Source organism: Canis lupus, chromosome 14 (genome assembly GCF_003254725.2).
Source record: "Canis lupus dingo isolate Sandy chromosome 14, ASM325472v2, whole genome shotgun sequence".
NCBI classification, from domain to species: Eukaryota; Metazoa; Chordata; class Mammalia; order Carnivora; family Canidae; genus Canis; species Canis lupus.
The window spans coordinates 41,058,148-41,072,786 of NC_064256.1; the positions used below are offsets into that span (position 1 = coordinate 41,058,148).

Sequence of the window (14,639 nt, forward strand, 5' to 3'; positions counted from 1 at the left end):
GGCACTCTGATTCTGATTCTGTGTTTGGGCTCTTAACTACTGTGCTGTGTCATGTAACATAATACACGTTATAATCTCCAAGTAGAAAAAAGAATACTGCACAGTCAGGAGAAGTTTTGGCAAAGAAACAATCCCCAAACCCACAAGGGTTAGCTATTTCTTGCTCACGTTACTTGACCACTGAGAGTTGTCAGTTACCAGACAAGAGAGAGAAGGGGACCCCACAGAACCTCATATTGGTGATTATATGCTCTTGCCTAGATGGGGTACACATCATTTCCTAACTCACTGGCTGGGACCAATCATACCAACCCAGCCACCTTGATTCAACTAATCATATAATACAATCCCAGCCAAGTGTGTTCCTACTATGTGCCCAGAAGGAGACAGAAATGGAAATATTGAGCAAACTACTATAAAAGACTACCCTAAAACAAGTGACAACTTCAAGAGTAATGTCACATTTCTGGTAAACAAAGATGATATCATTCGCCCACTCATAAATGTCAAATCATTTTTCTACTTCCAGTAATGGATTTGCATGGAGTTAGGCATCCAATCAAGCAACATCAGCTCATTCACACATTCACTCATCTATTCCAAAAGCAGTTACCAAGTGGTACTACTCAGTCTTGCTGGGAAAGCCCACATGTACACAGTGTGCAAACACTTGATAATAACAGCAAACAAACATATAAGGATTCTAACTGAATACAGATAATGCACACATGGGAAAAGATTAGTAATCAGAAAGAAATATGCATTTTGAAGGAAATAAGTCTTTATGCAGCTTTTATGATGGAAACCCAGAACCACAGACAAACATCTGAGCAGGGAGAAAGAGGCTGGCTGGTAGGCCTAGAGCAGAGAACATTCCCTAGAGAGAGCACTGTTCAGAAATGGTGTCCCTATGGCTGGAGAAATAAAGAAGCCAACATGAAGGCTGCTAGTCTCATGAACTTGTCTCACCAGCACCATGTTATAAAATACTGAATTAACAGAGTTGGGACTAAACCTCAACCTTTTAGGTTTTCATTAAGACCGACCAACCTACTGACCTACTTACTGGTGAAATGCAACAACTGCTGCCTGAAAAGGAAGCTTTCACGAAACAATGTGTCAATTCACGAAATATGTTGGACACTTGAATATGAAATAAAATCATATTGCCATAGGAGATTAAATTCCCCCCCCGCCTCCTTTCAAAGTTGATTATGAAATTTGAATTTTTAACTAGAAAATTTCTAGTATGTATTTTAACACATACTAGAAAAGAACCAGCACAGAAAGGTTCAGATTTTGGAAAAAAATATTTATATTTGAGCAGTGCTAGGTTTGTAGACATTTTTTTTTCTTTAAGTCTCTGAGCTATTTTATAAATTGAAGAATCCTGTAACTAAAAATATATATATATATAAACCAAAAATCTAGTCTGGACACAGCTTAGAGAAAAATGTGAACACAGAGAGGTAAAATTTACCTGTTCAAGGCCACACAGCTCATTCGGAACCAGAGGGGACTTGCACCCAGCTCCCCTGATTACTAGCTCTATGCTTTTTCCTCTATTATGCAACTATTCCCAAGTAAACTTAAGTGTGACCTTAAATGGTGGCAGTAAATGTGAATAAACATGTGACAAAGCTGACTTCAAAAGTGTTGACAACCTGGGCAGCCCCGGTGGTACAGCGGTTTGGCGCTGCCTGCAGCCCAGGGTGTGATCCTGGAGACCCTGGATCGAGTCCCACATCAGGCTCCCTGCATGGAGCCTGCTTCTCCCTCTGCCTGTGTCTCTGCCTCTCTCTCTTTCTTTCTCTCTCTCTCTCTCTGTCTCTATGAATAAATAAATAAAATCTTTAAAAAAAAAAAGTGTTGACAACCCCAGATTTTGCACGAGTGGGAATGACCACTATGTGTCTTCTATTTTAAATCCTCTTGTATCAAGAAAACATAAATTTTCTATTGTGTCATTTAACAATTAGGTTAAAAACCAAGGGTAAGCTAGTGTTTTTCAAATACTAGGTCAATCAAGTTAGCAGGTCACAACCAATGGTATTTTTTCTTTTTAAAATAAGATGGCATACGTATTTACGTAGGCTGCATTTTCATTTGCCAAATACAGACTAATTTTCCTTGTTATAGCCTTTGCCCAAGACTCACAGGCCATGAACAACTATCTTTTACTGTCATTTAAGTAAAACACTGGTTTTATGCGCAAACAAGTTGCGAGAGGATTCAGTTAAGGAAAGCCTGTGAGAAATACACTGGGTGTTGCCCCTTCTAGCTTCTCTCCTCATTGACATGCCCCAAAGGTTGGAGTGAGTGGGGCAGGGGTCTGAGCTTTGGGATTCGGAGTTTAGAATCCTGCAGAGATGGGAGTCTGTGGCTAAATGGGATACCTCCTGGAATGCGTCTGGGGATAAGGCTTTTGAGTGAAGACCAAAGTCAAGGCAAGCTGGTGAGTTACCACCCACCTGGCAGAGGTGGAGGGAGCAAAGAGATGAAGGTTTTAAGCTGGAACCCAGAGTTACAGTGGAGATGGCAATTCTTTCTTTCTTTTTTTTTTTTTTTTTAGCTTTCGTTTTTTTTAATCATGACATGATATCAGCTGTGTTGGGATGGGGACCTATGCAAACGAGAAGTGCTAAAGGGGCAAAAATTCAGGGGTACACGTGCAGCCAGTTCTATTTCTGAATATACTTCTTCTCTGGGTAGTTACAGGTTCCCTGTCTAAAATATTTTCTTTGTACTGGGTGATACTGCACCAGTTAGATACTGAATAGAGGCTGGCAGGCAAGGTTTCTTAGGGAAGTATTTAAGAATCTGCAGGGAAGCTCACCTGTGGCTTAGTTGGTTAAGCATTCAACTCCTGGTTTAGGCTCAGGTCATGATCTCAGGGTGGTGAGAACAAACAAAGAGCCCTGAGCCCCAAGCCCTGCATCGGGCTCTGTGCTGGGTATGGAGACTGCTTGAGATTCTCTCCCTCTCCCTCTGCCATGTACATCCTCTCTTTCTCTCAAACAAACAAAAAAACAAACAAACACACAAACAAAAAATCTTCAGGGAAGGGGAGCAGTTTAAAAAAAAAAACCTATATTTTTAATAAATCTGGATTTTTTTGTTTGGTATGCTTTTAATAATAGAAATTAAAGAAAGTAAAGTTCAATAATACCTTATTGGCTGGAGAACCTTGGGGTTTTTAAGGGTTAACAAATCAATCAACTCTACCTTAGTTTAAAGTAGTTCCATCAGGTTGCCTTCCTTCTAATAATACTGCCCACATCCCTCCACTTCTTGGTTGGATCCGCTTCCCATTCTAGGCAGCAGGTATTAGCAATCTCTTCCACTCCCGAAAATCTGACCTCACTCTATCTTCAGCAGACAACCTTGCTGCCTACCAACCATGAAGAGTAAGCCACTAGATGGCACGTTCCTCAGTTCTTTGCCCTACGCTTGCACCATTCCAGCATCTACACCCTGCCTTCCTTCTTCCTGCTGTCCTTCAGATGCTCATCTCCTTCCACTTCCTCGGGGGCGGTGAGGCCCCATCAGCATCTTTTCCCATCCATATTTAAACCCACCTACTAGCTCATCTTTAAATAAGCAAACAAAAACCTTCCCTATCTCTCTACTTCCCAGCCTCAATTCCAGAGAGCACGGTCTACACGGCTGCCTGCCTCCCAGTCCTCCCCACACCCACTGCACCTTCTACTTCAGATTCCAAGTCCACTGAATGTGCTCTAGTGGAAGACACCAAATGACCTCATTTTTACTAAACTTCTCAGCAGAGTGCAGTACACTGAGAATCCATCAACCCGTCCTGAAACCCCATTTATCCTCAGCTTCGTGCATATGCTCCACCATTTCACCCTTCAGCTCCGCCATCTTCCTCAGTATCCTTCCTCTTCTTCCTGGTTTTCAGCTGTTGGCTCTGCTCTTCTGAGTGCACAGATTCTCCCTTTGGGCAAGTTTATATGCTCCTACAGTGTCAGTTCCCACCAGTGTGATGCTGTTGCTCAAAGCTATGCTTGGATTCTACTGGAAAGTCACAATCCACATGATCTCTCATTATTTCCAATCACAAGTTTGCTCTATCGTATATTCCCCATTTTAGTCAAGGCCATCACCATCTACCTGGATGCCCAGGCCAGAGACCAGGCATCACTTTTGTTCACCCTCAATCTTCATGTCAGGATCATCAAGCCCTATTCATTCTTCCTCCCAATGTGTCTCCAATCCAATCAAGAACAGTCTCTTGCTATTTCCAATTATGTGACTGGGCAAGTTCCTGGCCCTCAGTTTTCTATCTGCCCAATAGAATAAAATATTTTATATATTCATAGTACACACCCCCAAAGATAGTTGGGAGGATGAAATGAGTTAATATATATATGAGCACTCAGAACAACGCCTGCACAGTAAATGCTATGTAGGGCAGATGATACCCTGGAGGTTACTGTGTTCATCATTCATCACCCACCTGGCTCAAGCTCTCATCAACCTCTCACCTAGGCACTCAAACACCTTCTGACTGGTCTCTCTGCCTCCAGTTTGCCTCCCTTCAACCCAGCCTCCACAGGGTGGCCAAAATGATCTTTCTGAAATGCAACCCTAAATGTGGCACGGCTCTACTTACAGGTATTTACCTTCCCCTCTCCTTAGAAAGGCTCCCAGACTCCTGTGCTCCCTCCTCTCCTACCTCTCCCTGCCCCTGACCTTACACTCCAGCCTTACTGAGGTCCTTTAATTCCTCCAATGTACTGTGCTCTCTCAGCTGTAGGCCAAAGCTCGCTTGCCTCTGTGCTAGACTATTCCACCCTCCTCCTCTCTCCTGCTTCCTCCTTCAGGTCAAAGCCAAAGGTCCAGCAAGCTTTCCCTGACTTTCTGAGACTGAGTTAAATGCACCCATTAGGCACCAGAGGATGCTGTACCTTGCAATTACTCAGCAATTGCAACTGCCTCTTTACTACCTTTAGTGCCAGGCAAATCTAAGCTCCCTGAGTGTGGGACCAGATCTATCTTCTTCATTTTCCTATGTTGAGCACTTAGCTACATGTCGGCCCTGTAAAAGGTTCTCGGGAATTACCAACTGACATTAATAAATGAATTCCACTAACCATAATCTCTCTAGTAGAATGTAAATTCCATTTTGTAACAAAACAGAGTTCACTTTTTATTTCAAGATCCCTTTTAACTAAAGCATACCTAGATTCTACCTAGATTCTAGTTCCTTTGAACGTGGGAATGCTTCACACTATGTCCCACTGGATAAGGAAATGCCAGGATTCACGATATAGCATTTGATGGTAAAAAAATGATGATGATCCTGGCAAAAGCTAACACTACATATTTACGTCCCGTCCAGCACCATCATGCTAAGCATACCACACAGTACTTCACCTAATCATCAGGAAACTCTGAGGGCAGCACTTACTGTTCCCAGTGCTTCTGGAAGGTCCATAAAGGAAAATCCCCTAGTCATGCCCAGATTCCTTTCTTGATATTGTTCACAAACCAGAGCTAAATGTTCTTAACTAAATGTCCAATCTCTGACTCTCTCTCTCCATCTCACTCTTGCTCTGTCTGTCTTGGCCATGGTAAGCAGCCATGAACCACTCTAACTTTTCCTAATAAGCAATAGGGCAAAGTTAGGACCAGAACTGAGGGCTGCTAGCCCCACTTTCCCCTGATTTGGTTACTGCTGACATGTTGGCCAACACGACTTAGAATAACATGGGAATTATCTGCATTGATGGAACTGAAATTCTCCTCTTCTATTCAAAAAGTACACTATATACTTTATCCAAATGTCCAATGTCCAATGTCTTATTTCTTTTTTCCTAAAGATTTATTTATTTGAGAGAGAGAGAGAGCATACATTCATGAGCATGGGGAGGGGCAGAGGAAGAGAGAGAGAGAGAATCTCACGCAGATTCCCCACTGGGCATGGAGCCCAATGCAGGGCTCAATCCCATGACCCATGAGACCAGGACCTGAGCTAAAACCAAGAGTTGGATGCTTAACTGACTGAGCCACCCAGGTGCCCCCAATATCTTGTTTTTATCCTATATTCAGCCAACACACCTTCACACCCAAATTTCAATGCTAAAAGATTTGGGACTTAAAAAAAGAAAACCTGTATTTGGACTGACTGAAAAAAGTTCTATGTAATTTTCACTGTCTATTCACAACCTCAGCAAGACTAAAAAGCATTTTTTACAGCTAATAAATTCCAGTTTAGAAAGGTTAAATTTTCTAGGCTTTGGAATCGTACCAAAATGGGGGAGAGGGAGTATACAAGATGGAACAGCTTTTTAACATATTTTCAAAAGCCACCCAGTGACAAAAACAGAACTGATGAATAAGAAAGGGGTCTTCACTTTCCTACAAAGAGACTCGGCTTTTTAGTCTCCAAGATTTTGGTGCTTAGAACTCTACTTGGCCGGCCTTAATATTGGGAACAGCCAAGAGAAGTTTCTGTGCTCCCTAAGGGAGGAGAAGCACACTAAACATCCTGTTCTTTTTAATAGTTCTGATGATATATATCCAAGTACTTAAAGTCAAGTTTTTGAAAGATGTTTGCTTCATTCTGTTAATTAGTCTGAAATCCAATGTTGGAAGGAAGAGAAATAGACAGTATGTTCCATACTCCCAATTTACTAAAAGGGAGAAAGTCAAGTTCTAAAGAGAGGATGAGTGGAGAAGCCCATCAGCATTAGTAACTGAGAGTTAATACTTCTGTTCATAAATCAAGTTCAAAATAAACTATAAACCAGGACTTATAAAACAACACATGAGAGCACTGCTATAAACTACAATCCCTACATGAACTCTGGGTTTTAGATTAGCATCTTGGGCTCGCTGAAAACTTCTGTAAAGTAAACTCTACAAATCCACATTAAAAATGTTTTCTTTCTGAAACTATTGATTGTCAAAGTGGAACTCATGTACATGTAACTAGCAAGATATATTTCTTACTGAATGAGGAGGTTTCTGGTTTATGAACATTCAGAGGCATTGAAGTTAGGTCTCATTCAGTACCCAAATGCAAAGGATGACTCTGCAAGTTTACTTTCATTTATTGGCCCATATTTTAGGGATGGCATGTTAGGTTCTATAAGCAGCATGACTAGTTTCCTAGCAAAGAGCTCAATTTAGCTTAATCTGCCACAGAGAAAAAAAGAGAGAGAAAAAAATCCACCACAGAGGTGCCTTTATTCTCTGACCACTCTGGTCACAAACCTAAGGGAGTAGGAGAATGGAAAAGAAAACAGGGTCACAAGATCATCACAAACATGACTCCTTTTAAAATATCCTGCCAATATTCTGAAAAGCAAAGGTCTGCCTGGAAGTGAAGAATTACGAGAATAACTAGACCAAGTTTGTGCAAAGTGATCAGAGGTACACCAATAAGCAGGTATGTATGGGGCATCTGTGTGGAAGCACTGTGTTCTCTGCTGGGTGAAAAACTGGAATGGATGAACTGAACCCATAAGAGTTGGTGGTAGTAGTTCCTTAGAGATTCTGAGCACCTAAAAAGAGAATAATACTGAAGTAATCTGTATGAAATTTTGCATTTTCAGTATTGCTTTGAAGTGTGATGTTTAATGACTTAATGAACTGAACAATCAAGTCCCCCAATTTTGCAAGTAACAACAGGGGTACTGGAAATACAGGAGTTCCCCTTTTATTCTCACTGTACCACATTAATTTTGCAAATAATACCAGAACTGTGATTTCAAACACAATTAATCTGATATGCCTGCCACTGCAGCTTGTCAACATTTTAACTACTGCTATATGCTATATGAATCACATCTGTATCACAGACACAGGGTTATATGCCATCCATACCCTATGCATTACTTATTTACATAGATTACATGTTATATATTATGTTTATTTCACCACAAGGATATCTAACAAAATTGAGATGCACAAGAAGGTTTGAAAAAGAAATCACAGAAGATATTGACATAATTTAAGTTCAAGCCCGCTCAAAGTGTGTGCCTGGTATATTTGACAATCTGCAAAAAAACCAAACACATATTTAACTAATGAGATGAAATGTCACTTTTTTTTTAAGGCCTAAGGGAATCAACAGACTAGGGATGCTGCAAGACATAGAACTTTTTAGCATAGTAAACCTCAAGGGATAAAATCCTAATTTACTACATGCTGTCTTATGAACCACAGATGGACAAACAGCACCTCAGCAGACATATCTCAGTGACTGGGGTGGGCAGTGGTGCCACTCTGGGTGGGAAGCGGGTGTCACCAAACCCACTTCCAGCAGGTGCTTCCTCCAACCCTCCTGCCTACACAGCTCCCCTGAGAAGGCAATAGAGAGGCAGGCAGCTAATGGCCTAGCTGAGCAGGGGGTCAAATATGAAAATGCAGTGAGGGATGAGAGATGGATAGTGCAGAATGCTGTAGGCCCTAGAGCTGGATGGACTGGGCCCAAGCCCATCTCAGCTCCAATCCTTGCTGCATCCCAACCATGACCAAGGGTCTCGCACTTGGTGTCTCAACTACAGTAACAGAGATAAAAGTATCTCCCCCTCAGAGGACTGTTGTCAGAAATAAGTGACACATTACAAATAAAATGGTTGGTAGCAGTGCCTAACACATGGTAGGGCTCACTGAGCATTCCCATGATCATCATTTCCCATATCTGGGTTGAATAATTCCTATAGGTGATCTCTAGATCACATCTAGATCATATCTTAACACCACAGCCCTGGCAAACTATAATAGATATCTAGGCACAAAATATATATAAAATTAAATTAATTAATTTATTTGACAGAGAGCCGGAGAGATCACAGAAGGAAAGGGAGAAGCAGACTCTCCACTGAGCGGAGAGCATGACACGGGGCTCCATCCCAGGACCTTGGGATCATGACTGAGCCAAAGGCAGACACTTAACTGACTGAGCCACTCAAGCACCCCACGATACTAAAAAAAGATATAAAACAACTACACAATATGTATACCATGATGGATACTCATGACAGACTATGGGTTTCTAAAAGCTTCTAAAAAAGGTAATATATTTAGCACAGAATCAATCCTTTGAAAAGAACATGTATGTCCACAATCTATGGCTGGAAAAAAGCACAGAAGGACATACACCAATTTGTGAGTATGGTCACTTCTGAGTGGTGCAATTATTATTAATTATATTAACTTTTTTTTTCCTTTTGCTTATCTGTTTTTCCAATCTTCCTACAATGAACATCCATTCCATATTTATATAAAAGATTTGAGAGAACAGAATATTCATATTAAGCCTGGGTTACAGCGCCGAAAGAACTGTGCAGGACTAGTGCAGGGTTGACAATACAACACACCAAGTGCATGATGACCTCAAATAAGCACACAAAGGTCAGGTACAGCCAGAGGCCTCTCCTGGCAGAAAGAAACTGGACTTGACTTTGAGCCCTAGCCCAGCTGTCTCCCCACCATGGCCCCTGGTGAGTCATTTATTGTGGTCTCCGTTTATGACTGATAGATGGAATCAGATCTGACCTGCAGTAACTCTGACAGGGGATGATCATCCCTCCTCCTTGCAACACTCTGGCTTGGCTTCCAGCTGGTCCCCTCTTGCTTTCCTCCCACTTCCCTGGCTGCTCCTTCTCTGTCTCCATTACTGGTTCAGCCAGAGTCTTGGCTCCTTACTGTCCCAGTATCTGGGATTCGACCCCTGACCTCTTCTCCATTCTGTTGAGTCTCACCTCCGAGGAGCTCTGTTCACCCTGTGGTTTCAGTTCCACCTATACCCCCAACTATTCCTAAATGTCTATCTTTAGTTCCAACCTTTCCCCTGAATTCCAGACTGGAGTATCAATAACTGCCCACTGGAGGTAATCATTTAGAGGACTCATGGGCATTGCAAATGCAATAGCATGGCCCAAATGAAGGTCATCATCTGCCTCTCTAGCCCTCAACCTATTTCCTAGTCACCCTCTCAACATTAATGGTAACCAAGTCCTTCCAGTTGCTCAGGTCAAAAACCCTGGAGTCATCCTTGACTTCTTTCTTTGTCTCATGCCTTAAACCCAAACCTTTTGACTCTACCTCTAAAATATACCCAGAACCTTACCACTCCACACCACCTTCAAAGCTACCATCCTAGTCCAGAACCAGTACCTTTGTTCTGTTATGGCAACGGCCACCCGCCTCCCCAGTCAGTCTCCTGCATCCACCCTTGTCCCCTCCAATCTATTCTGAACCCAGTAGCTGGAATAATGCTATTAAAGTGTCTGTCCATCATGTCATTCTCTTGCCCAAACTCCCAAAGGCTCTCCATCTCCCACAGACAAAATGCCAGAATCCTTGCGCTGGCCCACATGTGCACACCCCCACCTCGTCTCCCACTTCCTTCTTCTTCATTCACTCCAACCCCCCTGGCCTTCCTGCAGATCTCCCTCCCTACCTTCTTATCTCCTTCAGGCCATTACCTCAATGTCTTCTCACCAAAGTGATTTCCCAACCAGGCTATATAAGTCTGGTGACAAAGCTCCCCCTGCCTCCACACATGCCCTAACCCCCTGTCCTGTCTTACCTTTCTCCATAGCACTTCCATTGCCCAACATAACTTCCTTTATTTTTTGGTCTCCCTACAGTGAGGATAGAAGTTCCACAAAAGTGGGAATTTGTTTTATTGTTTTGCTCCTAATTGTATCCTCAATACCTAAAACAGAGCCTGGCACATAGTAGGCACTGAATAAATATTTTTGAATAAATAAGCAGTATTAAAGGGTTCCTATCCTCACCTCCATCAGGGTTATGTGAGGAACACATGAACTAAAGCATGTCAAACTAACTACTAAATAATCTGACACTTTAACAGGTGCCTGGGTGACTCAGTTGGTTAAGTATCAACCTTCAGCTCAGTTCATTATCTGAGTCCTGGGATCGAGCCCTGCATCAGGCTCCCTGCTCAGTGGGGAGTTTGCTTCTCCCTCTGTCCCTCCCACCATTCGTGCTCTCTCTCTCAAAAATAAATGAAATCTTAAAAAAATAATTTGACCCTTTGATAACTAAGTAAATGGTGTTATTATCATCACTGTTATGTTGAAGACACACCCCAATCCTATCAGAATGACCTGAATTAGGCATGCTTGAACAATGCTTCCCCAACTCCCTTTTTACTTATCTATTTCAAGGACAGAGATTAGTAACTGAGAATTCCCACAATGCTAGGATTCTGGAAAGAATTCGGTTCAGAAATCCACTCAATGTCTAACCCTACAAATGATGATCTTATAGGCTGGGATTTTTGCCTTCCCTTGGGGAATAGGAGGAAAAAAACTAAGAGTGCCCAATCCCCCTCTTTTGTGTCAGAAATACTGCTGAACACAACTCAAGGGGACAGGACTCTGTCCTTGACTTTTGCTTGGCCTTGATGATATAATCAGATTTCACCCATGGTAAGTTTCTGTGTAAATTCTCAATGGACAAAAGTCTGGGTTCAGCTCAGTGGTCTCCATCAGGAAATCAAGAATATAGAACATACTCTATGAACTCTAGGAGATACAGACAATAGCATGTTTCATTATAACACCCCTGGAATTACTTAATTACTCATGGTGGTGCCACACAGAAATGATACAGAGTTAGACCTCTCTTCTCCATGCAGATGTTTCACAGCCAGTAGAAAACTCAGCTTGAGGACAGATTTACTAACCTCTACTCTGTCTTGGGTAGAATGGCTGTTAAAAATTCCTCTACATGAGTTCTAAAGAAACCATGGCCTGTTAGAGGCCAGTAATAGTAACTTCTACTTGCAGAACTAACAGTTACTGCAGCTAAACTGCAAAGCATTGTGAATTCTGGTGAGGAAGGCAATTAATCTAATTGAGCTGAACGTGTGAGGGTTTTCAAGCGAGTAAAACTGCATTCTGGGACACCTGAGCCCAGCAACAATGCCTGCTCCAGTTAGGGAATGCACAGAGATGAAGTAAAGCAGTTCCATCACATTCCATCTTTGACTTTTAGAAAAGGATTTCCATCATCTTCTCTCCAGCCCCTTTTAGAAAGAAGCAACTTATAAAATTATATCCCATTAAAGACCCTATCCTCAAAGCTGACCAATTAAATACTTAATCAGCTTAATTGTAAGATTTTGCTTGTCAGGAACATACCAAGCCTGACTTGCTCCTCTCCTCTCATCATGTTGAGACTGCATTACCTAAGAAGCAGGATGAAGATAGTTTCAACCAAAAAGAATTAAACAAGTTTCTAGAGAAAAAGCTTTCATTTCTCACTTTATGTAAGTGACTAATTAGTTGACAATACTATCTCATCCTCATCAAGCTTGGCTTTTTCTTCTTCATTAGACACAAAACAAAAAATCAAATTATTTTGCATCTGGACTCTCTTCCAGGGCAAACAATGCATTCCCAAGAAGAATCAGAAGTATTGTTTTAAGGACATGTTTAAGGACACACAGGCAAGCCTATGATCCATTCTGCTAGGATCCAATCCAAGCATATGTGGAGGTTTTCAGCAGGTATCAAGAATAATCTTCACTTGGATGGTGTCTTAGAGTCTACTTCAGCATATGAAATACTTTATTTATTATAGTGAAACTAGAGAAAATGAATGAATCTATATCAGCACACAGAAATCCTCTAATATTGCTGACATGACATGTTTTTCTTCCAAAGAGCAATGATTTTTTTTTTCTCACTTGCTTTTGACTCCACACTGGATTTGAAATTTTCATCACACACAAGTCAGGAAATCTGGACTTAATGTTCCAATGGCCACTCCCTTTATCAGCCTCTCACGGAGACTTGCACCTGGCTAGGTATGCATCGGTGCACCCATGGCAGTGTGTCATCATTTCAATAAATAGAACCCAAGTGTTATAAGACAACACCAGTTTCTAGGGAGAAACAAGATCTGACACATGTTAATACCTCATTATACATCCAGGCCCTCTGCCAAGCAGAAGGAACAGAGGATCACCTTTTAACATAAACATTACAGGCCTCTCTTGCTATGAGGATCAAGTCCAGTATATTTATTTCATTTACCACATGGTCATTTTCTCTCCACTGTAAAGAGAGCCAGTGAATAAAATCCATGTTAGTTCAGCATTATGCTTGAAAATTTTAAACAAACCAGTGAGGCAAATCACTTATGGTTTTCATACCAGGCATACCTCTGAGAGGCTCCATATAAATACTTCTTTCAGCTCAGAACACTATACATACCATTATGAAATACTGTACTCCATGTGAGCAGGAGATACAAAATTATCCCGAACCCAGGAAATACAAGTACACATGTTTGCACTTCCATTTTCCGCAGAGGCCCAGTGGTCTAGTGGGCTAGCACAGACTGGGACTGGAGAAATCTGAGGGTTATAGGGTTTCGGGTTTAGCAAAGTCATTTAAATTATACCCCAGTTGTTTTGTCTCAGGAAAGGAGACTACAAATCTCTAACTGCGGCAGAAGCATCTAAACTGAAGCAATTCCAAATGACTCAAGCTACAAACATCAAATTAATCTGTCACCTAAATCTCCCAGTCTTACAGGTGTGCTTTTTTATCTGTCCCTTAAATACCAACGAAACCACAAACCTCCCTCCCAGGAGAGTACGCTTCCAGCTCTTACTGAGTGAGGCCTCTTGAGGCATATCTCCTCATGTGCTGAGTTCTTCAACCGGTCTCTTGAAGCGCTTCTGTATATTTTAAAAGCCACAGACACACTACACAGTCTAATTTAACAGACTATGTTAGACTGTAGTGGAGTCGAGCCGAGTCACCTGCCGAGAATGCAACCAAGAATAGTGGTCCTCTTTGTGCCAGATGACCCAGAGGAAAGAAAAGAGCTGTGGAGGGCAGAGAATGTTCTGGATACCTGTAGTCACGGTGCTCCTCACTCCAGATTGATGAGACCCTCACTGGAAGATGTGGTTTGTCAGGTGTAGCACAAAGGAGCCAGGAATATGGGGATCTAGGGCTTGACTAGCCTCTCAATCCAAAAATTCCAGTGTAGAGTTGAAGCCAGAGGCTGCCAGGGCAGACCAGCAGGAATAAGACAAGACACAAGATTCAGTAAAACATAGGCAACCCTACGGAGGAACGGCAGACGTGAATGACCTCAGGGGTTATGACACCATCAGAGCAAAATGCCACTACAACAGTGATTCAAAGGAAGGAATACAAAGTCACCATTACCAGCACTGGACACACATGCTAAGTTTACCGTCAAAGGATGCACACAAAGCTCCACTTTTCAGATCCTAAAATAGAACTAAAACAATTTCATAGGGATGATTTATTAGCGAACAGTGGCCTGCAAATTAAAACAGAGAGACATAAGACTAAAGGCTTATATATCACATCTTACCCCAGCACATCTCACTTCACTAGGCTGAGAAAAAAAAACAAAAACAAAAAAACAAACCATGTGCTCTGTAGAGGGTAAACAATGCCCTCCCTGGGCTATAGAGGCTCCCTCGGGTGGGATGCAAGGACTCCTTCCTTTAGGGCTTTTTCAGAAGGCAGTGGGAAGGTTAATCTGAGATTACACCTCAATTCTGCAACTGGTTCTCTATACCACCTTTATTGTGCCCTTTTACTAATTCGACAAATATTTACTCAGCACTTACTCTGTGCCAGGTA

General features: G+C 41.9%; 1 protein-coding gene across 2 annotated transcripts in view; it reads right to left on the bottom strand.

Annotated features, from left to right (window-relative positions):
• JAZF1 (JAZF zinc finger 1) overlaps positions 1–14,639 on the bottom strand; it is a 336,562-nt gene that overhangs the window by 249,497 nt on the left and 72,426 nt on the right. The window contains exon 1 of one of the 2 annotated variants that reach the window (XM_035698655.2): positions 13,627–13,663. The exons of the other annotated variant lie outside the window; for it this stretch is intronic. Coding sequence (XP_035554548.1) covers positions 13,627–13,648 — 22 coding nt within the window. The 5' untranslated portion in view covers positions 13,649–13,663. Of the gene's footprint in view, positions 1–13,626; positions 13,664–14,639 lie in introns of those variants that run through there. 2 annotated transcript variants of the gene reach the window in all.